The sequence below is a fragment of the Budorcas taxicolor genome, chromosome 1 (genome assembly GCF_023091745.1).
Source record: "Budorcas taxicolor isolate Tak-1 chromosome 1, Takin1.1, whole genome shotgun sequence".
Classification (NCBI taxonomy): Eukaryota; Metazoa; Chordata; class Mammalia; order Artiodactyla; family Bovidae; genus Budorcas; species Budorcas taxicolor.
The window spans coordinates 182,897,239-182,923,049 of NC_068910.1; the positions used below are offsets into that span (position 1 = coordinate 182,897,239).

Below are 25,811 nucleotides of genomic sequence, written 5' to 3' on the forward strand. Positions count from 1 at the left end.
GAGACAAACATGTGAACTCTTACGAGGAAAGCTGTTCCAGTCTTCTACCAATAAACTGATCACCTGTGATGTTTTTTTCAGCCACCAATTTGCCCCTTTCTTTGTCCTTTTTGTGTCCCCTGTAGTTTAAACAGTGCTTGGTGAATAGTGAGCATAGAGAAACAAAAAGAGGACTAAATAAAAGACAGATACATAGAGTCAGAATATTTGAGCAAATTGCACCTCCCATGCCAGTATAAGATCCCTTGGTCATTTCCTCATTAAGCCCTGTCCTTTGCTTGGTATGAAACTTGCCAGACTCAATTCCAACCCCCACCCCAACTTCCTTCTGCAAACACGCTCAGGGTTCCGTCTTGAGTGCTCTAACTCAGAGGAAAATGACTTATTTTAAAAAGTGGTAAAAGCACCGCATTCCTTTGGCACAGGATGAAGACCAGCTCAGCTCTTCAGCCAGTCGATCTTTGTCTATTGTTCTCCAAACAGTAAACCACTATTTCCACATCGACAAGATCCTGGGCTGCATTTCTGTCCGAGTCCTGGCTCCTCATGAATATGAACTGAAGGGCTCTGACCCAGAAAGTGGTAGGTAATCTCAAGAAAGAAAAAAGAAAGACAGGTAGGGGGGAAAACAAACAAAACCAAACAGGCTTGATGTAATTCTACACTCTTGAAATCTCCTGCAGGTTCTGAGCAGGGTAAAATGGGGTCTCGGAAGTGTGGAAGCTGCCTGAGTAGTTTGCTGATTCCTCTTGCACTTTGGAGTATAATTGTGAACATATTATTGTATTTCCCCAATGGGCAAGCTTCCTATGCATCCAGCAATAAACTCACCAACTACGTCTGGTATTTTGAAGGAATCTGTTTCTCAGGTATCATGGTAAGTGTAACTTTGGAGAAGCTGGGATTGCCGAAGGGGAGTTTTTACTAAGAATTGACTTGTTCCTAGTGAAAATGATGAATCATGGAAAAATCATTCTACGAGTCCTGGGTTTGGGATTTGGAAGATGGATGGGGATAAAAAGGCAGGAAGTCTGTGAGGACTTGGAGGGTAGCTTTGTTTTCAATAACCTGCTTATTTATATAGCTTCAGCAATGCAGGAAGTTAGTCCTATTAAAAGTTGATGGGATGTAGAAATATTATGTCCTCATGAAAGTTGTATGTGAACTTATGCTATTTAATCTCCAGTAGAATTGCCCTTTTCCAGAATGGATTTTCTATTTACACTCATGATTTCTCTAGCTTGGAGGGGTATTAAGACAACAGAAAAGGCATAAACTTGAAGATTCAGACAAACTTGAGTTCCAGCCTAAGCGCTGTTATTTGTGTCATGAGACTTTAAAGCAAGCTACTCAGTGTCTTTGGGCCTCTGTGTCCTCATTTGAAGAATGTGAATGATGACATTTACTTTTGAGGGAAATTGTGGGGATTAAATAAAATCTCATTTACGAAGTGCCCAGGATAGAGACTGACATGTTGTAGGTAGCCAGTGACTATTGTGATTATTAATACTGAGTGAAGGATGGGCCATACCATCATGAAATTGTCTGACATTATACCCTTAATGATAGTGGTGTTTTTGAAAACTAAATCAAGGTATCTACAGTAAGAATCCATGAATGAACGTTTTCCTGATGACTTTGTGCTGTTTAAAAACAAACTGATAATAAATCATGTTTGCAATTCAGTGAAAAAGACATTTTTTCCGGTCGTATCATTTCTAAAAAATCCCACATTGTGTGCTGTAACTTTCCTATGCTAATAATAGCAGAAAAGAAAATCCACTGTAGTGTATCTCTACACCTTTGTGGGTGATTCATGGGGTCGCAAAGGGTCGGACACGACTGAGCGACTGAACTGAACTGAATTTTGTAATATTTGGATAGCTATGTTGAAAAATGGTTTCATTTAGTTATAACGCTTTCACATTAAATTAATAAACTTTGAATTATTAATACCCAGTGCTACTGCACACGCTATATGCTAGGTATATAAACAATGTTGATGGTGATACTATCAATAAATGTAAGCCTTTGGGAGAAATTTTTGATATGATATATTAAGACCTATGAAAATACTTATGTGTTTTGACTCGGTGATCCTAAATCTGAGAATTCATTCTGAGGAAATAATCCAAAATAAGGAAAGAAATGTATACACAGATGTTTGTGGCAGCACTATCTGCATGCGTGTGCTCAGTCACCTCAATTGTGTCCGACTCTTTGTGACCCCATGGACTGTAGCCCCTTCAGCATTATTTATAATAGCATAAAGCAAGAAGCATCACAGTATAGACATGGCCAAATAAATTATGGTCTATTAATTTCATAACTGATGAAAGTTATGATTATGAACGTGAAACAACATGGACAAGTGCGTGCATATTATTTTGTGTTAAGGAAAACAGATATAACAAAATTGTGAATACATTATGGTTGCAGCTATGTAAAATACACACATGTAGGAGTAAATAGTCAAAACATGAGAAAATAGTGGAATTTTTGGTAATTTTCCTCCATTATTCTTGAGCCCTCTGTCCTGCAGTTATACTTTACAACAAAACGAGAAAGCAGTTTCTCTTTCAACACAGAACATGCCTGTGTATCTCCTTTGACACAGGACTCTAGGGTTGAGGTTTAATTATTTCTAACAGTATTGTAATGAGGCTGATTTCGGCACTTAGTTTACTGTGCTATCTTTCTATTCTTTCTCTCAATATATAATTGTAATAAACAGGAGATTTGCAAGGCATTATTAAAGTTAAACCAGAATCTCTTGAAACTGTGATAATTAACGGTGTTGAAAGGAGGGGAATGTAGGACTAACTTTTGCTTATAGTCCATGTAAAATTTAAAACTGTGAAAAGAACGTATTCCCTATTTTTCACTGTTTAGGACTTCTTGAAAAATACTCTTTCAAGAGCAAATCCTTTTAGGAGAAAAGAGAGGAATATAGATAAATAATTAAATACATAGGTTAATAAATGATGGGCTGAAGGAATTTGGAAACTGGGAATGCTCACTCCAAGCAGTAAAATAACAATGGGCTAACTCCACTGCAAGATTCAGTACTGAACAGTAGGAGAAAAGGATAGGTGGAGAATTTGCCAGAAATAATTCAGGACTCATACTTCGCCAAACCACAACTGTAATATAAAGAAATCCATGTTCTTTCCAGAACTTAAATCTTTTGCCTAAGATACCAAGAGAGGGAAGTAGAATACACTGAATTCTCCCAGTTTGTTGATACAGGCAAAACACGTTGGAAAATTTGAATCTGAGATGATCTGAATGTTCTTTCCTTTGGATTAAGAGATTTAGTTTCAGATTAACTATACCTTTCACCTGCCTTCTCAGAGGGCAGAAAGTGGAAAGAGGATGGAAAATGCCAAGATCTGGAGGATGGTTTTCCTTTGTTCTACAACCAAGTCAGTAAGAAGTGTAGGTTTGCTATAGAGAATGGTAATCTCATGTCCATACTATTTATTCCTACTTAATCATTATTTCTTTAAATTTTTATTTATTTATTTTTTAAATTTTAGTTATTTATTTTTTACTGTGCTGGGTCTTCTTGCTACATGCATGCTTTCTCTACTTGTGGCAAGTGCATAGTCTTCTTATAGTAATGGCTTCTCACTTGAGACCCATGGCCTTAGTTGTCCTGGGTGATGTGGAATCTTCCTAAAGCCAGGATAAAACCCATGTTTCCTGCATTGGCAGACAGATTCCCAACCATTAGACTACCAGGGCAGGCCAATCATTAGCCTTTCATAGTTGATAACTATGATAATAATAGCTAGTATTTATCAGTCACTTGTTATAAATCAAGCACTCTATTCAAGATTTTACATATAATACCTTATAATAACCTAAAGAAGTGAGTTCTCAGCACCATTTTATAGGAAAGGACTCTCAAGTTTACCCAGCTGTTATGTGGAAGAGCTGGGATTTGAACCCAGATCTACCAGATCCTAGAGTCTATGCGCTGAAACACCAAATTCTGGTTATGAGCTTGAATGCAAACTAGGGTTCCATTTCTTATATTTTTTCTCTTCCTTACAATAGATGCTTGTAGTAGCAGCAGTTCTTCTTGTATTGGAGAATGACAACAACTATAAGTGTTGCCAGAGTGAAAACTGCAGCAAAAAATACATGGTAAGAGCAAATAGTATTTTGAGGATGGTTGAGTGGGCTCTGGCTTTCTTTCCTCTCACTCAGAAACACGAAAATACTGACACTATTGTACCCTTTCCTTGATCCTGTCATTTCAGAGTCCAAGAATTTACTTTCACAAAAATTCTCTTCCACTTTGCATACAGTTTTCCTCCACTTTTGTTCTGCTTATATTCTTCTAGAAATTCAAGATTTAAAGATGCATGAATTAGAATATAACACTACCTCTTCTTAACTGGGTTTCTGTGAGTCTATTTTTTCCCTTATCAAGTTTACAGAGGCTAATTTACAGTGAAGTGAAATAAAGTCACTCAATCGTGTCCGACTCTTTGAGACCCCATGGGCTGTAGCCTACTATGCTCCTCCGTCCATGGGATTTTCCAGGCAAGAGTACTGGAGTGGGTTGCCATTTCCTCCTCCAGGGGATCTTCCTGACCCAGGGATTGAACCCAGGTCTCCCGCGCTGTAGGCAGACGCTTTACCTTCTGAGCCACCAGGGAAGTCCGACAAACAGTAAATGGCTTCAATTAAAAGTGCAAAATTCCATGAGTTTTGACAGTGAACTCCACCCATGAAACTACCATCATAGTCAAGAGATGGAACATTTCCATCATCCTAAAAAGATTAATCTTTGATCTGCTTTTTATCGTTATAGATTAGTTTGTATTCTATATAAATGAAATCACAGAGAATTCATCTTCTGTGTCTGGTTCCTTCGAAGCAGTGTGAGATTTATCCCTGTATATATTATGTACATTTTTAAATTGGAACTTTAAAAATAATTAAAATAGAATCAAGAGAGAATAATACAACCACATTTTCTAAGCTTATGCTCAACAAGTAGGTGTTGGGCTCCTGTATTTCCATCATTATCCAACTTCCCCTTCTCATGATCATCATTACTTATTCATATTTGCATAACACTTCACAGTTCGTTCACATTTACTCAGTGAATTATATTATTGCTATTCCTGTTTTATAGATGAGTCCCCTGTGACTCAAAGAGAATATGATTCATTAACTAGGAGGAGCTTTACCAGAGGTCTTGGAGCATTCTTTGCAACAGTGGTTCTACCCAATGGCTGTACACTACAATGATCTGGGAGCTTGTTGTTAGAATCCCACCCCCAGAGACCCTGACTTAGTTGGTCCCAGATGCAATCAAATTTAAATGTGCAGCCAGGATTGTGTGGCTTGCTTTCCTTGACTGTTGCTTTTGAAAGATTGAATTAGTTGTTTAATTTACCACTGTGCCTCTTGTGGGGAAAGAGTTAGAAGATTGAAATATGTTCCCTCTGTGTGTCTATTTTTTTAACCAGTTGACTCAACCAGCCCTCAGTAATTGCTGGTATGATACTACAGAAAAGTTTTCAAAATTGTTTAGGTGAAACAATGGATTCAAGTAAATTTTAACTTATGATACTCAGGAAATTTCTAGAAAATAAATGTTTGTACCATTAAGTATCTAATAAAAATCCATGTGTTCAGTTTGCCTTAACTCACTATTAGCATTTCCTGCACAAATTGATGCTAGAAATAGTGTAGCATTTTGATACTGTCTTATAATTGACATTGCATGAGACGACTGGCATCTCAGTGAAAAGAGCAGGAGGAAGGCAGAAAGAATTCCTTGGATTCCCTGCTTGGTTCTTTCAAAGTATGATCTAGAATAGGGGTCCCAACTGATGTACTCCCAGATGCCAAATATTTGATAGCAATGAAATACATGAGGCTGTAGACATTAGAGCAAATTTTCTATTTAAGGAGGTGAGGGAACTGCTACTCAGATCCAACCAATGGCTGCCACTATATTGGTAGCCATATAATTCTCAGCTTTCAATAGGAAGTAGAAATATGGAGTTCTTAAGTAACACTTTACAATTATAAAATGTTGGCAATTAATTCTCATTTAAGCACACCTTGCAGGCCAAATTTGGGCCTGCACTAGTTTGTAACTTCTGAAGCTCTAGAGTGGAAATTTAGGTCAGCCAAGATTTATTTTGTAGAGGAGAAAGAAGTTTTCCTCCACCCTCTTAAGATCCCTGGTTGGGTATGAGAATTAAACTGATGACATATTAACATGAGAAAAGCATACAAATTATATTGAGTTTTTACATGTATATGGTGATTTTCATAAGAGAATGAAGACCCGAACATGTCCCTAGAACAGCAAGCTTCCAAACTTTTTAGACAAAGAAGTAATAAAATTGTGAAGAATGACTAAGACAGAGAGATTTGGGTTAGGATAGAGAAAGGTGAAGAAGTAACTAGGAAGAGAAACATTTATTAATACAGATTTCTTGACCCCAAATTTCAGACTCTGGTAATAAGAATGTCTTATTTCCTCCTGGTTCAGGGATGGTACCTCTCACCTGAGTGTTTTATGACTTGATTCAGGGGAGAGGGGTGAGAGGGTAGGGGAGGTCAGAGTGAACATTCTGCTTCTGTGGTTTCCTCAAACTCCTTCAGCTTAAGATAGTAATGTGCCAAGGTGCCATATTTTGGGGTAGTGTGTCCTCAATCCCATTATTCTTCTGTCTGAAACTTCCTTGAAGAAGGTTCACAGTCAAGAAACTGAGGGCATAAATTGTCCAATAACCCAATGAATCAGTCTCTCAGTCCTGGTCATTTGCATGAAAACAAACAAGCAAAAAGTTAATAGCTAGAATGAACTATAAACTCAAGTTTTGAGTCCCGAGGGTGGCTAGTTGAGAAGGTCTCTAACTGAGAAGTCTTCTAGTTGTTGAAACTCCAAGTCAGATGGAGTGAGAGCAGAGAAAGGTAATCTGACCAAGTTTTCTGCTTCAAGTATTCTGCTGAACTTTCTGAGAGGCTCACACAGAAACAGGAACAGATTGTCTAATATGAGCTATAGTGGCGTTTTTTCTAAAATTTATATCAAGTTGCCTAGCTTTAGCTTGTCCGGCTTCAGAAAAAGGGAAGTTTTAGTTCTTAATGATTCCAATTCAGAAGAAGGGTGGAAGAAAAATTGGAAACATTAATCTGGGGAATTGTAGCCAGGTATTGAAAGAAACTAAAAGAATTTAGGATCCAGTCCAGTGTATAGGTGGATAACGAAAACTCAAAGACAATGAATAAGACTAGAATCTGATATCCACAAAGTATGTTATGATTTTCCAATGATTTTCCATATTTTTTTCCTATACAATCACCCTCATTTCTATCAGAGATAGTCAAAGACTAATTCATTTATGAAATAAGTCTAGTTGCATTAAACTTGGCCTTAATTTACATAAGTTATTTACATAAGTTCAGCAAGAATAGTGATGACCATATAGGCTCTTTTAATGTCCTCTTTGCTGGAAATTTTCATAAAGAATCTCAGATGAGACTTTTCTAATCCTCTCCCCAGGCTAGGAAGACAAGCCAAGGAAAATTCTCATAGATTTCAGTTAATTTCTTTCTTCTTTAGGTCCCCCAAATATCCTGAGATTTCTGCACCTGCCAGGAAGTGACTTTCGTTACCCACCTGGTAAAGCCGCTGGGAATCCTGTAAGCAAGGTACCAGGCCACTTTTTCCAAGGGACTTCATTGGCTCCATAAAGTCAACCTTAGTTCCTGAAAGTTGTCTGGTCATATATAATTCCTTGCATAATCTCAAATCCAACATTCTAGTCAAAGCCTTGGTAATATAACCAATGTTTCCAGTTGTGTCATGTTAAAGAAGAGCAGATTCTTATTGAACTTATGCAAATAATTATATTGCCAGAAAAATAAAAATAATCACTAAGAGTTTTCAAATTTTGGAGGGATCAGGTAGGAAGATAAAGTAATTATTTCATCTTTGTTCATAAAGGTATACTTTACAAAATTGCTCTAAAATATAGATAGCTGAAGAGAAAAGAGAAAACAGTTTCCTTAAATATGAAAAGCAAAATATTAAGGAACCAGCAGTGTTTTAAAGAGAAAGTAATAAAGAATTATAACTCATCAGTTCCATGTACTTAATTTTTCTCCTGCATGATCTTGTGTTAACCATTTTATGAATCCATCAGTTTCTCTATAAAAGTTTTGGAAAGTTTCACTCAGTTCAGTGATATGCTGTTAAAGTTATCACAAACCTGTACTTGTTAGCATTCTTTCTATGAATCTCCTTGAAAATAAACACTTCTGCAAAAGCATCAGAATAAAACAATGACTCTCTGTTAATGACAAAAGACTTTAAAATGGCCATGGTTAAAGACCTGATGAGAGCTTTTGTGTGCTTAGTTACTCAGTCTTGTCCGACTCTTTGGGACCCTTTGGCCTGTAGCCTGCCAGCTTCCTCCGTCCGTGGAACTTTTGGGGCAAGAATACTGGAGTGGGTTCTCATTTTCTCCTTCAGGGAATCTTTCTGGCCAAGGATTGAGCCCATGTCTCCTGTGTCTCCTGCATTGCAGATGAATTCTTTACCCATTGAGCCATCAGGGAAGCCCTAATGAGAGTTTAATATAATACAAAAGACAATAACCTTTGATTATTTCTGAGACATACAACATTTTAAGACAATAGCTAGAATTATGACTGATAACATTATACTGGGGCTTCCCAGGCGGCACTAGTGGTATAAGAAGATGCCTGGCAATGCAGGAGATTCAGGTTTGATCCCTGGGTCTGGAAGATCCCTTGGAGGAGGAAATGGTTATCCACTGTTATATTCTTACCTGGGAAATCCCATGGACAGAGGAGCCTGGCAGGCTAGAGTCCACGCGATCACAATGAGTCAGATATAACTGATTACACACACACAACATTATCTTAGGACATACTTTTCTAGGAATGCCATATAATTTGTGGAACATTTATATTAGTAACATGCACCCTACAAATATAACCTATAAAGGTTAAAAATCACTTCTTATTTGACAAAGCTTCCCATGTAATTTAATATATCAAGTAAACCTAATTATTCTCTCTTTCTCTCTCACTTTTTAAGGAAAGAGAAAATATTACAGAGACGTTTCACTGGTCCTCTGGAAAATCCCAAATTTAGTTGGAGGTCAAAAAGACTTTAGAATTTGATTTGGGGGTAACTTTGTCAAAAATATCAAATATTAATAGGATCACAAGTCACTGTGAAACAATACTTGTGATCCATTTCACTAAAGATAGACAATTTCAAAGGTAAATACAGAAAGTTACATAACTGTAAGACAAAATAGACAAGCAAAAACCTTTGACTCTAAGTAATGAAGACTGTATTGTCTTAAATAATCAAAGATGTGGCAAAAATAACATGAAGCCCAGGAAATTATTTTGATGAAACACAAAATCTTTGCTTCTGGGTAGATTACACAAAAGGTTAAACACCTTTCATGATTTCTTATCAAGAGGATACCAACAGTCCAATAAAATTTGTGATAAGACCCCATTCTAGCTTTTCATCCATGTACTTTTGACATTGGGGGCTTCCCAGGTGGCTCATTGGTGAAGAATCTGTCTGCCAAGCAGGAGACACAGGTTCCTGATCTCTGGGATCAGGAAGACCCTTGGGAAGACCCTTTGGAGAAGGCAATGGCAACCCACTTCAGTATTCTTGCCTGGGAAATCCCATAGACAGGGGAGCCTTGTGGGCTACTGTTTGTGGGATTGCAAACAGTCAGACACGACTTAGTAAAACAATAACAACTTTTCATGTTAAAGCCAGATTGACCGCATAAGATTTCCTCTCTCTCTCTTTTTTCAACTCTCTATATTCAGCCAATTTGTCCTTTTTTCTCCTCTTTCGCTTTCTGAAACAACCAGTTATTTTATTTGGAATTACTCTTTTCCCTTAGCAAAAAGTCATCTCTATAGCTCATACCTTTAATGCAAAGCACATCTTACTTTCCTTCCATACAGAGTCATTCCATAATTACTTCTAGTAACTTTGACTGAATAGGCTCTGGGAGTTGATGATGGACAGGGAAGCCTCAGGAAGTCCATGAGGTCGCAAAGAGTCAGACACAACTGAGTGACTGAACCGAACTTTAATCATATATGTTAATTAGAATTCTTAACCTTTAGAAATTTTAATTTCTAGCGTAAACTTTAAGAAGTAAGCAATTATGAACTGTTACATATCAACATTCTATAATTGGAAAGTTTATGAATATATCATATTATTTTATAATTTCTGGAAGTATACATTTCCTCATAATATTAATACAGTTTTTCAGTGTGGCACAAGACATGTTCACTAACAAGCTCAAATGATTTGTCCATTATCAGAGGACTGGGGTAACCCTGCTTAAATTTTTTCTTCTTTTTCTTAAGTGCAGAACTGCTCTGTTTCCAATCTTTTATAATGTCTTTTATAACTGTTTCTTATTTTTTATAATTTCTGCCAACATTTTGTGTTAGAAGAGGTTTGGGGATTGGTAAAGTTTGGTGGACTTTTGGTTTTACAGCTGCTTTTCTGGTTTTGTAAAGACTCAGTTTGTAAGACAAGGACAATTGTATTTTCATTCCTTGAAGAATTGAGTTGTAGCCTGAATGATAGCAAAAGGCTGACCTGCCCGTTAGACTACATCCTCCTCAAGTTGTTTCCGTATATCAGGGAGAAGATTTCCAGCTATGATGCAAATGGAAACAGCTCCATGTTCTAAATTTAGATCTGCGTGTGTTTGGAACATTTTCATAAATCATTCTACAAAGCCTTCTGCATGTTTTCTTTCCTGTGAGTACACAGCGTTATTGCCACTTAGGAGAGAAAGCTTTTTTTAAAAAAGTTTCTATCACTCTCTGAATATCAACCTCCAATTCAGGCAACTTCTAACCATACAACTCTTTAAAAACTGTTTCAAGGATTTAAACCAAAGGTATACTTATCAAGTGACTCAAAATCAGCACCTAACCATGGGCACAAATGTGAAAGTTGCTCAGTCGTGTCCGACTCTTTGTGACCCCATGAACTAATTCTCCAGGTCAGAATACTGCAGTGGGTAACCATTCCCTTGTCTAGGGGATCTTTCCAACCCAGGGATCGAACCCCAGTCTCAAGCATTGCAGGCAGATTCTTTATCATTTGAGCCACCAGGGAAGCCCAAAGGCATAAAAGATGTCCCTAAATAAGGTATAAGACATATAGGCTTCTTAAGATCCAAAACCTCTTCCAAAGATAGCTGTTTGGCTACACCCCACAGGCCTACAAGCTTCAAAACAGAGGAAAGCTCCTGGAGTCAGCAACTGAGACATTAGAGATTTAATGGATGGGGGCTCTTACACACTTGAAGCGAGGTCCTGGAGTGACAACCCCCACCCTCATCCATGTGCAGTGGATGGCAGGCAGGATATGGTGGCAGTCTTCACTCCCTGGGGTGGTGGTGGGGGAAGATTGCCAGCTATAGTGGAATTTACGTCAGTTGGCTCATTAGTTACCAGGAAAACCATCAGAAGGGCACACCTCTCACTGGTTCTTTAATAAGCAGAATCATTAACTGAGGCCTGAGGCAAGTAAATAGGAAGGTCAGTCTTTTGAGTAAGGTGTAGGTGAAGTAGGCACTGGTTGAGCGAGATATGTACAGACAGCAAAAGAGAGGCCATCTTGAGGGGCCTAACTATACAATAGCCAAAAGGAAAAAGATTGAGACAATCTCTCCAAAGAGCAGTTGGGAGGATGCTAGCCCCAAATGGGGCATGATCACATTTCTGTATAGTCATCCTTACAGGGCTTACAATCTGATATTTGGCTGTTTGCTAAAGCAAGAACTGACATTTACATGCCCTGATGGGCAGAAAGCCAAGCCAAGTTTTGAGGACACACAAACAAGAGACAATCAGGAAAGCAATACCTATTTTTGGGAATGAAAGTATCAATAACCAATTCAGGGACTTCGCTGTTAGTACAGTGGCTAAGACTTTGAGGTCCCAGATGCGGGGAGCCTGGGTTTCATCCCTGGTCGGGGAACTAGATCCCACAAGCTGCAATGAAGAGCAAGGATCTCATGTGCCACAACTAATACCCAGCATGGCTAAATAAATAAATAATTAATAAATATTAAAAAAATAACCAGTGAGTACCCCAAAACCAAATTGTAATCAGAGTCATAATCTCAAAAACTAATTCTTACCAATGCTTTTCTCCTGCCAGTCTGAATCTGGAAAGGAATGGATCTTTATCACCTTTGTCCAACTGGCCCACCCAGGTAGAGAGTTAAGAAACTAACTCAGCAAGAATTCTTCTGCCAGCTTATGTCAGAGGTCTAGGGTCTCTGACTGCAACCTCAGGATTGAGCAGGGTGTCCTCAGGAGACGGCGCTCCATGGTGGGTGACAGAAACTGTAAGAAAGAAAAGAAGTTTTCCTCCACCTTTTTAGGGTCCCTAACTAGGTCTGAAAATTAAACTGACAAAGACGAGTTGAGAAAAGCATACAGATTTTATAGAATATTTCCATGTTTTGGTGAGACTTCCACAGGAGTCTACACAAAAGAATGAAGACCCAAAGATAAGACCAGAGTAGGAAGCTTCTGTACCTTTTAAACAAAGAAACAACAATTAACTTGCAAAGAATTGGCAAGTCAGAGGGGTTTGGGCTAGGAGTACTAAATGGTGAAAAAGTAACTCAGAAGATAAGTTTAGTTTAGCAAGGTTTATGCAGATTTCTTGGCCCCAAATCTCCAGTCTGGTGGTAGGAATGTCTTCCTTCCTCCTGGTGCAGGGAGGGTACTTTTCACATGGGAGTTTTATGACCCGTTTCAAGGAAGATGGGTGAAAAGTTAGGGGGTGTCAGATAGAGTGAACCTCTTGCTTCTGCCGTTTCCTCAAACTCCTTCAGCATAAGATATTAATATGCCAAGATGCCATCTATTGGAGCAGCATGACTTGAACCCCGTGAACTTCTTGGTTGCTATCATTTCCTCTGGGGAGTGTCATTTTCTGCCAACATTCTGTGCGCCATTATCTTTGGAAAACAAATGTTGGCCAAATAAGAACACTTGAAGTAATAGATAATATTTTGATTATATTGTTCACTTTTCAAATAATTTTTATATACATTCTATCCTTTAATTTTTGAACTAATCCTAGATGCTCTAACCATCTGCGTCATCTACACTTTATAGAAAATGAAACTGTGACTCAGAGAGAGTCTTATTCCCACTTTATTTTGAAGCTACTTGGTTTGACTGTGCAATTGTATCCTCTCATTAGAGTGTAATCTATATATGTATACATATATATGTATTATGCTATGTCTGCGACTTCCCCAAATGAGAAAATTCTCCACTTATCCTTTTAGCAAACTGCTTAAGGCTGTATTTGGTAAATAAGAAACTCAGTCTTTTGAAAACATACTTCTTCCTTTTTCAAAGATGGCTTTGATGAATAGGTAATATTTTTTACAAAGTATAACAGAAATATACTGCAAAAATAACCATTTATTTCATCCTATAAGGAGGCAAAACTCTATTATAATCAATATGAGAAACATAATTTACAAGAGCTTTCATCCTATGTGAAGCTACCAAGGAGATCACTAATATCAAATAGGAAAACAAAGCATAATTGTTTTTTTCTTTCTTTCATTTTTAAAATACTTTTTTCTGATTTTGCATAATTACCATGTATCAATGTCAGTTCAGTTCAGTTCAGTCACTCAGTCGTGCTCGACTCTGCGACCCCATGGACCGCAGCATGCCAGGCCTCCCTGTCCATCACTGCTGGAGTTTACCCAAACTCATGTCCATTGAGTCAGTGATGCTATCCAACCATCTCATCCTCTGTTGTCCCCTACTCCTCTTGCCCTCAATCTTTCCCAGCATTAGGGTCTTTTCAAATGAGTCAGTTCTTCGCATCAGGTGGCCAAAGTATTGGAGTTTCAGCTTCAACATCAGTCCTTCCAATGAACACCCAGGACTGATCTCCTTTAGGATGGACTGGTTGGATTTCCTTGCAGTCCAAGGGACTCTCAAGAGTCTTCTCCAACACCACAGTTCAAAAGCATCAATTCTTCAGCACTCAGCTTTCTTTATAGTCCAACTCTCACATCTATACATGACTACTGGAAAAACCTTGACTAGACAGACCTTTGTTGGCAAAGTAATGTCTCTGCTTTTGAATATGCTATCTAGGTTGGTCATAACATTTCTTCCAAGGAGTAAGCGTCTTTTAATTTCATGGCTGCAGTCACCATCTGCAGTGATTTTGGAGTCCAGAAAAATAAAGTCAGCCACTGTTTCCACTGTTTCCCCATCTATTTGCCATGAAGTGATGGGACCAGATGCCATGAGCTTAGTTTTCTGAATGTTGAGCTTTAAGCCAACTTTTTCACTTTCCTCTTTCACTTTCATCAAAAGGCTCTTAAGTTCTTGTTCACTTTCTGCCATAAGGGTGGTGTCATCTGCATATCTGATATCAATGTTACATTCATCAAATAATTCTAAACGAAGAAATATAATTTGAGATAACTTTTGTTCCACAAATCACAGGTTTTTTCTTCTCATTTTTAATTATCTCATCTTTTGAATTTATCAACTGGCTTCTGCATGTTTTTGTTTCACCATCCTACTCTCACTTGAAATCAACATTTTTAAAACTAAATTAAATTTTCTCCCTAACCAAACTACATTTCTTGACACCCCAGTTTCTGTCTCTTTTTCATTCAAGTCCCAAACTTTAGAATTTTTTTCAGCCCATCTCTAGCTACTCATTGCCTCTTTAATGTCTTTCCATCCAGTGCATGTCTTTGTCAACACGACTTGAAGTTTTCTCTACTTGGAATTCTTCTTTGGGTCTCACACACTTCTGGTTGTTAGGCTACCCTTGTTATAAGACGTTTCCAAAATAATTTATTGGCTCATGTCACTTCCTTGCCCAAGCTAATCCTATGTCTTGTTGGGAAAAGGGCTATTCCAGGTCTACATTCTAAGTTGCTTCAGTTGTGTCTGACCCTTTGTGGCCCCATGATCTATAGCCCACCATGTTCCTCTGTCCATGGGATTCTCCAGGCAAGAATACTGGAGTGGGTAGCCATTCCCTTTCTCCAGGGAATGTTCCAAGTAGAAAATACCATTTATAGATCCAAACCCAGGGATCAAACTCACATCTCCTGCATTGGCACGTGGATTCTTTTTTTTCTTTTTTCACACTGTACATTTTTTTTTAATTTTTATTTTTACTTTATTTTACTTTACAATACTGTATTGGTTTTGCCATACATTGACATGAATCCACCCCGGGTGTACATGAGTTCCCAATCCTGAAACCCCCTCCCACCTCCCACCCCATATCATCTCTCTGGATCATCCCCATGCACCACTAGTGCCACCTTCCAGATCTAGGGATACCTTGTGTCAGAAAGCAAGGATGGGGTCAAGAATGACAGGCATATGTCTAAGGGCACAGGGATTGACTTGAAGGGATGTTCTCACTGGTCATATTTGGGCCATTTGAGCACCGAAAATAATAACAATTATGAGTTATAACACAATGAATTAGAAAATCCATTAGTCCACAATAAAGCAGAAAGAGAGAGGCAGAGAAGAGGAACAAGAAATAGAAGTTCTTCTGTGCAGAAAAAGGATAACTTACAAATGTAGGAAAAATGATAGAATTAGAAAGCAGCATTGGGCTTCCCTGGTGGCTCAGACAATAAAGAATCTGTCTGCAGTGCGGGAGACCTGGGTTTGATTCCTGGGTTGGTAAAGTCCCCTGGAGGAGGGCATGGCAACCCACTCCAGGATTCTTGCCTGGAAAATCCCCATGGACAGAGAAGCCTGGTGGGCTATAGTCCATGGGGTCACAAAGAGTCAGACACAACTGAGCGACGAAGTACAGCACATAATACAACCACTGGTTATGATGATTGGTGATCGGTGAGTATGAGGATCAGTAGATGCCAAATCCACCCATTGAAATGTCTTTTGGGAACAAGATATGACAGTATCTAAGTACTAGCTTACAAATTACTTTCTAATTGCAAAGTAGAAAATACCATTTATAGATCCAAAGGACACCACTTTAATCAAGAGATCAAATTTAGCATCATCAGTAGCAGTGAGAGGCCCATAATGGACACACACAGATCAAGTGTTCTTGCCAAAATGTTTCATCCAGGTCCAGTTGTGAGAAACAGTCAGAAAATCCCTAAATGTGAGATTTTCTACAAGAAAACTGGCTGGGACTCTTAAAAAATAATTCAATATCCTAAAAGAAAAAAAGTCGGTATGAACAGTATAGTTTAAAGGAAATTAAAGAGATGTAGCCTTGTGCATAAACCTTCCTTGGCTCCTATACAAAAAAAGTGAAAACCAATTGCAGAGTAATAGAATATATTTCTTCTTGGAAGATAAGTACTGGTGTTTAGGGATGAGATATCCCAATACCTGCAAGCTATTTTCAAATGGTTAAGCAACAAAAATGTAATAGATGTATATTTAGATAAATAAATTGATGTGTGTATAGATGTACATATACATACAGAGAAGGAGGGAGGAAGAGCAAGCAGAAGTGGTAGACGTCACAAGAGGTGAGTCTAAGTAAAGCGTAGTATACTTTCAACATCTGTGTAAACTTGAAAATTTTTTAATGAAAGGTTGTGGGAGGAGAGAAGCCACTTGCCCAGAAGGATGACATCTGATCTCCTTGATCCAGCATCCAAGGCTATCTTTTGCCTGGATCTCCTAAGCTGCATTCACTTTATAAGCTGGATCGTATCCTGTCGACCCTGTTTTCTCAGTATCAGCACCATGCCCATAAGGTCTTAATAAACTCCCCTCTACTCCTCTGCAGGAATTCCTTCTTATTCTTTTTACTGGAGTAAAATTGCTTCACAATGTTGTGTTGGTTTCTGCTATACAATGAAGTGAATCAGCTGTGTATATATATACATATATCCCCTCCTTCTTGAGACCCTCTCAGCACCCCCATCCCACCCTCTAGGTCATCACAGAGTACCAAGCTGAGCTCCCTGTGCTTTATAGCATGTTCCCACTAGCTATCTATTTTATATATGGAATATTACGCAGCCATAAAAAGGAACACAATTAGATCATTTGTAGAGATGTGAAATTCCCATTTAGATCAGACCAATCTACTTAATCTCACAACTTAGCTTGTATAGATCTATCAGTAAACATTGCTCATTCTTTCTACTCAAATGAGAATCAATCCATTCTCACTTGAGTATAAATATGACCATATAGGCTAACATCTGCTATTTCCCTGCATATTCCTGTACGTGAAAATGTTCAATTATGATCTTAAGAGAAATACAAGGATCATAACTTTTGATTCTTAGCGAATCCACCCTACCTAGGAAATAACATCTTCGATAAACAAGCATAGATTGATTGATACACATCCTTTCATTGTATTCATGTATGAGTTTATCATTATTTTGATATCAAACTTCCAGAAAAAAAAGGAAGAAATTCAGTAAATTAACTAATTTTCTCTGTGAACTACCAAGGAAAAAAATCATTTAAAAACTTATTTTTCAGATCAAGTGGGTTTGGATTAAATGTTTCTATTTTTCTGTGGACATTGGTATTGCACAGACTGCAATAGGCTTGGATGAGTAGGGGAAGGTTACCTATCTGATCGTTTGCTTACAATATCCTCTTATCTCATTCTACGGCACTAACCTCCTTCTATGTTTAATTTAGACACTGCTGTCGATGATCTTTTCTGCTCTTGGAATTGCTTTCTCTGGATACTGCCTGGTCATATCTGCTCTGGGCCTTCTTCAAGGTCCGTATTGCCGTACTCTTGATGGCTGGGAGTATGCCTTTGAAGGCACTGCAGGACGGTAAGGAATAATTCCCTGATTTGGGAGGATATCTGAAAGTCAGAAACACCTGACTTCATGCTCAGACTCACTTTCCATGATCACTTTGTGGTTCTGTGCATCTACCTTAGTCCAGAATTTTCTTAATAGTTTAGTGATATCCTGATCAATTTGTTCCTACATAGTCATTGTTTATATATATATATATATTTTTTTTTTTTCCTCCAGTCTTTTAATGCCACATGCATGACAGCATGTTGACGCTGTCATTAGCATTTCCAGATGAAAGCCATGTTTCTGCTCTACTGCAGAACTAATTAATTGTTATTGTGGTCTGGCAATTGCTGGAGCTTTGAGGATCTAAGTTGTTCTGAGAAGTCAGTTTTGTTTTGTGGCCAAAGCACATTGGACATGTAGACTCTTACAGATGTAAAATGGCTTGGCTGGGATAGCATCACAGTGCCCTCAAATGGTGCCATCTGGGGCTATACCATCTGGAGCCACACAGAGATAGAACCAGGCAGGATGGGCAGTGAAGTGCGGTTGAGATCCAAGGACAGAGTAGGTGCAAGAGTTTGTGGAAGCAGCCAGGAGCTTACTGAGTGTGTCACAAAGAAGACTCCAAGGGGTGGTCTTGCTCTGAAGGCTGGTAGTTCAGTCAGGTGCTGAGGGACCCAAGCCTGGATTACAGAATGCCTCACACTGGCATTGTACTGGACTCATAGGCCCTTCAGCTCGAGAAGAAGAAGGGCCTGGACAGAGATACAAGAGAGATCCACTGAATCTCTCCCTGTCTCATTCTGTGCTCAGAATTCTAACAGAATAAATGAGGGAGGGTATGTACCTTTCCTTGCGGAAGTTACACCTTCTTCCCCATGACTGGTTCTATTGTTCAGTCTCATCCATGGGACTGCCCTGGTGGTCCAGTGATTAAGAATTCAACTTCCAATGCAGGAAGAGCCTTCCAATGGCAAGAACTAAAGAGCCTCCTGATGAAAGTGAAAGAAGGCCTAAAACTCAACATTCATAAGACGAAGATCATGGCATCTGGTCCCAGCACTTTACGGCAAACAGATGGGGAAACAATGGAAACAGTGACAGACTTTATTTTCTTGGGCTCCAAAATCATTGCAGTTGGTGACTGCAGCCATGAAATTAAAAGATGCTTGCTCCTTGGAAGAAAAGCTATGACCAACCTAGACAGCATATTAAAAAGCAGAGACATTACTTTTCTGACAAAGGTCTGTCTAGTCAAAGCTATGGTTTTTCCAGTAGTTATGTATGGATATGACAGATGGACCAAAAAGAAAGCTGAGTGATGAAGAATTGATACTTTTGAACTGTGGTGTTCAAGAAGACTCTTGAGCGTCCCTTGGACTGCAAGGAGATCAAACCAGTTGATCCTAAAGGAAATCAGTCCTGAATATTCATTGGAAGGACTGAGGCAGAAGCTGAAATTCCAATATTTTTGCCACCTGATGGAAAGAACTGACTCATTGGAAAAGACCATGATGCTGGGAAAGATTGAAGTCAGGAGGAGAAGGGGACAACAGAGGATGAGATGAGTGGATGGCATCACTGACTCGATGAACATGAGTTTGAACAAACTCCAAGAGTTGGTGATGGACAGGGAGGCCTGGAGAGCTGTAGTCCATGGGGTCACAAAGAGTTGGATGCAACTGAGCGACTGAAGCGAACTTTCAATGCAGAGGACATAGGTTGGATATCTGGTCTAGGAACTAAGAGCCCACATGGGTACATCCTGAGTCATGTCTGATTCTCTGCAATCTCATGCCCACCAGTCTCCTATGTCCATGAGATTCTCCAGTCAAGAATACTGGAGTGTATTGCCATGCCCTTCTCCAGGGGATCTTCCTGACCCAGGGATCAAACCCAAGTTTCTTGCATCTCCTGCATTGGCAGGTGGCTTCTTTACTACTGAGCCATCTGGGAAGCCCAAGATCCCACATGCCCTGGGACAACTAACTGACAAACTACTGAGCCAGTGCAGCCAAAAATAAAAGTAGATAAATAAATATTTTAAAAAGGAAAACAAAGCTCACATCCATTTCAGGCCTTATATACTCACCTCATCCAGCTGGACAGCACAACTTCTTCTGTGCCCATAGTTGCTTTTATTCTAAAGCTTCCTCAAGACGCCGCATGCTGTGAGCAGAGCTCTCCTCCACTGAGAACATAGAAAATTATTTCAGGTTTTTTCTGAACACTTGAAGGAGACACTCCTTTGGGACTGAAGGGGCTCAGGAAAGGGGACCTTAATGTAGAAAGTCCCACTGGGTACAAAGAGTCATTTTTTATGCCATCAACCCTTAAACTTTTCCCCACCACCAAACCAAATAAGGCTCCAATTTCAATGCAAAAGTTGCCCAAATCAGTTCTTTTTTTAATATTTATTTTTACTTTATGTATTTTTTGGTTGTGCCAGGTCTTAGTTGCACCTCGCAGGATCCTTGATCTTCGTCATGGCATGTGGCATCACAACTGGGTCCCCTGAATTAGGAGCTCGGAGTCTTAGGACCACAAGGGAAGTTCCCCCCAGACTGGTTATTCATATGTACATTTATTCAGCAAATATTTATTAAGCACCTGCTATGTCCAGGCCTTGGATTAGGTGCTAGAGAATCAAAAATAAATCACACAGGTTCACTTCCCTCTAGAAACTCACACAAACCTAAGAGAACATTCTGCTGAGATGACAGCATTAGAATGTACATTTCCCTTGGAGCATAGGGCTTCTATGCTTGTGAATCTGGGTTCAAGCCTTCCCATCTCCTACTTGCAAACTGTATGGGCTTAGACAAAAGCTGTGGGATATCTCTGAGACTCTGTAAACTGGATGTAATCATCATTTCACAATTGAAAATTAAACAGAAGTAAAGCACAAATTAAATGTAATAATCTCTCAACATGCCAAGTTTTATTATTAAAGTCGTGGCTTTGCATAATCTTCTTTATCATGTGACATCTTCCATTTGCTAAGTGGCGGGCAAGTTCAGCCATTGGCTCAGCCTCTGGCATCCTGACCAGTGAGGATCTGGAATCAGTCTCATTCAACAAGCATTTGTTGATCTTTGCAATGTGCCAGGCACTGCCTTAGGCCTTAGATGCGCCTGTTCAGAGACGGATAAATCATTACAGTGTTCTCACAGTACACTATTTAGTGAGGAACAAGATACACAGATAAAGCTATGGATATATTTATAACATAATGAAGTAAATGCTGTGTTAAACTGTGTATAGAGATTGTGGAGAGAATGAATATCAGGGCAAACTTCTCTGTTGCTTCCCAGACCCTGCTAGTGCACTCATGCCTCATTCTATTTATACAAGGAAAATAAACAGGACCGTATCCTAGTTTGAAAATAGAAATCTTGCAAGTCATCTTCCTTTAAGGTGTTGGATGATCTGTGCAAAGGATAGACTGGGAACAGTCTAGAGAAAGGATCTTGAAGTGATTATCTTTCCTAGTGGCTGAGACTGAACTAGGATTAAGAGGGTGTATGAAGTGGCTCTTGGGAAATGATCACAGGAAATTACATCTGCATCATGCTTTATAGATTCCAAAGCATTTCTACATTCTTCTCCTCAAATATTCACAATAATCCTAGGGTTAGGTATTTTACACCCATTGTCCAGATCCAAGAGGTAAAGTTCCTCACCCTAGATCCTACAGATTCAGGAGTTGTGAGTCCATATTCACTACTGTTTACCACTTGAGACACCCACTAGCAATATTAAGAAATTTTCAAGAGTGCCTCTGAATGTCCCAGAACATAGAGAAAAGGAAATGAAGAAAGGGAAGAAGGAGAGTTACGTGCCACTTGGCTGGCACCAAGGTTGCCTGAATGGCTGCTTTGGGAAAAATCATCTTGCTTATTAACAAGATATTTACAAACAACTCTGCCCTGTAATTGGACTTAATTGCTTTTCTTCAGGGGATTTTTTTTTTTAAGCGATCAGTTTTTACTTCAATTTAGTTCAACAAAGAGAGTGTCACATTTGGAGAAATGCTAATGGCCATAACTGACCTGGAAGTGGGCAAAACTCAGTCAGGATAATTTAGCATGGTTTAAAGATTATCTTAAAGTGAAGGTGGTTTAATCCTCAGAATCCTGTGCTTAGCTAGAAGAATCAAACTACTGGGTCTTTTGCATTTTCCCTTCATACGCTCAATTTTCTTAAAAGCTGCAGAACATACAGTGGACCCCAGACCAGCAGCATCACCTGAGAATTTAGAAACACAGCCTCTAGTCCCATCCAGACCTTCTGGATCTGAAGTTCTGGGCTGGGGCCCAGGAATCTGCATTTTCACAAGCCTTCCAGACAATCGATGTATGCTCAAATTCACGCTTTTCCAGTGGCTCAGCAAGAACCTGCCTGTAAAGCAGGAGACACAAGAGACTCGGGTTCAGTCCCTGGGTTGAGAAGGAAATGGCATCCACTCCAGTATTTTTGCCTGGGAAATCCCATGGACAGAGGAGCCTGGCAGGATACAGTCCATGGGGTCACAAAGAGTCGGACACAACTGAGCACATATGCATGCATGCTCAAATTTAAGAACTGCTGTTATAAAGGGCTTTGGGACAGAGTATAGGAATAAATAACGTCATTTCTCTTTGTTGTTTTACCACTTGTTACTTTATATGCAATGCTAGCTCAGCCCTGTCCCTGAGAGCCCAGGCTAACTTCGGGCTCCTAGGAAATAGTCAATCTCTGCCTCTCTTGGTGTTGACATGTGCAGCTTCTCATTGCTGTTGAATTCTTCAGTCAGCATCTTGCCTCCTAAGTGAATTAGAATTGTCTGAGGCAAGCATGTTCACAATAAACATAGCCCAGTGCTGTGCATACCACATGTTCAATATTTATATTTGAATAATTTGATTAATTAATATTGAATAATATTATTTTTAATTATTAATAATTATATTTTAATCATATACATTAATTTCCCAAACGTATGAAAACTTACATCCTTCTTCCTTGGATCAAGTCTTTAAGCTTGGCCACGCGTCGTGTTGACCAACTCCTTCTTCTCTCTCAGTTTCCTTACAGATTCCAGAGAATGGGTTCAGTGCCTGGAACCCGCGCACGTAGTGGAATGGAACATCATCTTATTTTCTATTCTCATAGCTCTCAGTGGACTTCAAGTGATTGTCTGCCTCATCAGAGTGGTCATTCAGCTGTCCAAGACTCTCTGTGGAACCTATTCAGTCATCATCCAGGTAACAGACCCCCACTGGCACCTGTACCTCCTCCTTTACCGCCGCTGTCCAGGATGCAGTGTGTCTTGCTGGAAGACTTTTTGGAATGGCATCGTTTTCCTTCCATTCCTACTGTCCTCATCTTTACTCAGCCTCTAATATCTCAATTTTTTCTTATATTCCAGTGTGTCTGTTGGCTTGTCTAAATGGACTGAACCAAAGGAATAACTGTAAAATCATCTTCTGTGTTCCGTGGTGAAAACAACACAAATGTTTTGAATGAGCAACATTTCTATGTAGAAATAACTCAAAGCTCAAAGAAATCCGACCATTCATTAAGAATGTCCCTGTTCATAAAATTGTCGAAGGCTCACAAACTAATCCCAGTGAAGAAGTTTCTCTTTTGAATGCTGCTACATTCAGCTATTCATAATAATCTTTCTTTATTATGGAGTTATTAGTGAGTGGTTTTGAAGAAGGGAAAAATGTCTTTATCCTATTGAATTGACAATACTTCTGTTTCATCTGCGAAAATATTAATGTTAATTTAGTTACGGTTGAAACTGCTAAAACTATTCAGCAAGTTCAGACTAAAGAGAAATCAGGAATGAGACAACTTGCATCTTGTTTAACAACATATAATGGTTAATACCTTTTCTAGTAATTTCAAATAGATATTTTCCTGTTCTATCACATTTAGAATGCAAACTATAAGTTTAAGTTGCTACCTGGATTATGGATCATTAATCAAGTCAACTTTACTCACTTTGTTTTTCTTTATTTTTTATAGCCTGGAATCATTTGAATAAGGACAAGAATGTTTTTCTTCATCAAGATATGGCCATCGACCTATGTCTTCTGAATGGACTTGAGGGTCATATTCAAATAATGTTTTTTTCCCCTCCAGATGGTGTTTGCTGTCCTCACTGGAATGCTGTCCTTCCTTTTAAAAGTTTTTTCAAAGCTATATGTGTCAGGATCTTCTGAAATGTTCATATCTTTTTGATCAAATAAAATCAAATAAATCCAACTTTAATAAACTTCACTCTGAAAATAAATAAGAATACAAGATTAAATTTTATGCAAACACATATATTTGAATGTTATTTAATATTCTGGAAAATTAGAAATACCCAGAAAATTGAACTTTATGGAAAGGATTAAATAAAGCATGGTACATTCTTTGTAATATGATATAAAATGATGTTTTAAAGATAATGAGTACTGGGGCCTTCCCTGGTGGTCCAGTGGTTAAGACTCCAAGCTCCCAGTGCAGGGGGCAAGGGTTTGATGCCTGGTTGGGGAACTAGGATCCCACACATTGCATGGAGCAGCCAAAAAAATAAAATAATAAGTAAAGATTATGAGTTGTAGTAGTGAAAAAGCAGGTTACAAATTTATATTTGCAGTATAAGCATAACTATCTAAAACAAACAAAACAATCAAAATATGGGATAAGAACTAAATCTAGCTGGATTTACACAAAAATGTCAGCTGTGGTTGATTTGGGTCACAGGTGACCCTTCCTACTCTTCTACATTTTTCATGTTTTTTTAAATTACTTTTTACTATTCAAATACTTAAAAAAAAACATATTTTTACTGTAAAAACTTTGCTATTTTTCCAAACTTTGAAGGAATATGCTTTTCCAAATGTTTTCCAACACTGACTGTCTGTAAACATCACAGAATAACACTTCAGTCAATGTTCAGTGGGGAAAATAGTGAGATAGATTAGCCAAGAAAAAGAGTTGTATATAAACTTATACAATCTAACTGAGCCCTTGGCCTTATTTTCTCACTCCTGGTGGGGACTATTGTGGGCTACAAGAGGTAGACTTGAAATATATGAGCAGTTGAGGATACGCTCAGTGGTTTAGAGAAAGTGACGACTGACTAGTTGATACCTGTGTCATGGGAAGTTACCACTACTGTATTTATTTTTTTTAAGTTTTTTAAAAACTTATGAGCTTTCTACCTATACTTGCTATAATCTCCTGGAGGACAGTAGTCATGTCTTATATTTTCCCGTCATCCATAGGGCCTAGCACAAAGTGGGCATAAGAGATACTTGACGTTGCACAGTCATGCCAGGCTCTTCTGCTCTCTGTGGCTGCTTCCCTGAATATCTGTCTCCATCATAGGTCCACTGGGCCTTAACACTTCTGTCGCTTCCCCATTGCCTTTCTCCAGACACTGTCAGTGTTGCTCTACCAGCACCTACTCTGTGCCAAAGCTGTGCAATAATAACCAGCAGTCTGGAGAATGGCTCTTTCCTTGGTGCCTGTTCAACCTCTTGTTCATTGTTCAGTCACCTAGTCATGTCTGACTCTTTGAGACACCATGGAAATAGCTATAGCTCAACCTATAGCTTCTTTTAAAGAAGCTGCCCTGTCCACAGCCTTTGCTGAAGCTAGTGAGCATCCTAAGGCAAGCCGTGTTGGATACCTATACCTTTTTTTAAAGAAGCTGCCCTGTCCATAGCCTTTGCTGAAGCTAGTGAGCATCCTAAAGCAAGCCGTGTTAGGTCCCCATGTCTGGGACCTAACTAACAGAACTGGGACCAGCACCCAAGTCATAGGCAACCTTTTGTTACTCTAGTGGCAGATGATTTAGACTAAAGGCAAACACTGTCTGCCGGGGTCCAGCCCCAGTGGATCCAGGGTAATTCAAAGCGTGAACGGCGTAGGCAAGGAGAAACTTATTTATTTATT

The 25,811-nt window shown here is 38.9% G+C and overlaps 1 protein-coding gene across 1 annotated transcript; it reads left to right on the forward strand.

The window, feature by feature from the left end:
• Positions 1–469: 469 nt before the first annotated feature.
• On the forward strand, positions 470–24,032 carry TM4SF18 (transmembrane 4 L six family member 18). Its single transcript, XM_052648301.1, has 6 exons — positions 470–582; positions 684–877; positions 4,063–4,152; positions 17,755–17,897; positions 22,939–23,119; positions 23,889–24,032. Exons 2-6 carry the CDS (start codon positions 701–703, stop codon positions 23,901–23,903), a joined length of 606 nt encoding a protein of 201 aa, XP_052504261.1. The 5' UTR covers positions 470–582; positions 684–700; the 3' UTR covers positions 23,904–24,032.
• Positions 24,033–25,811: the final 1,779 nt, after the last annotated feature.

Excerpts from the sequence above, each read along its gene's own strand:
- TM4SF18 (XM_052648301.1), top strand. The coding sequence starts at position 701 with ATGGGGTCTCGGAAGTGTGGAAGCTGCCTGAGTAGTTTGCTGATTCCT. Across the intron at positions 4,153-17,754 it reads ACTGCAGCAAAAAATACATG|ACACTGCTGTCGATGATCTT; the intron begins GTAAGAGCAAAT and ends TGTTTAATTTAG. Across the intron at positions 17,898-22,938 it reads TTTGAAGGCACTGCAGGACG|TTTCCTTACAGATTCCAGAG; the intron begins GTAAGGAATAAT and ends CTTCTCTCTCAG.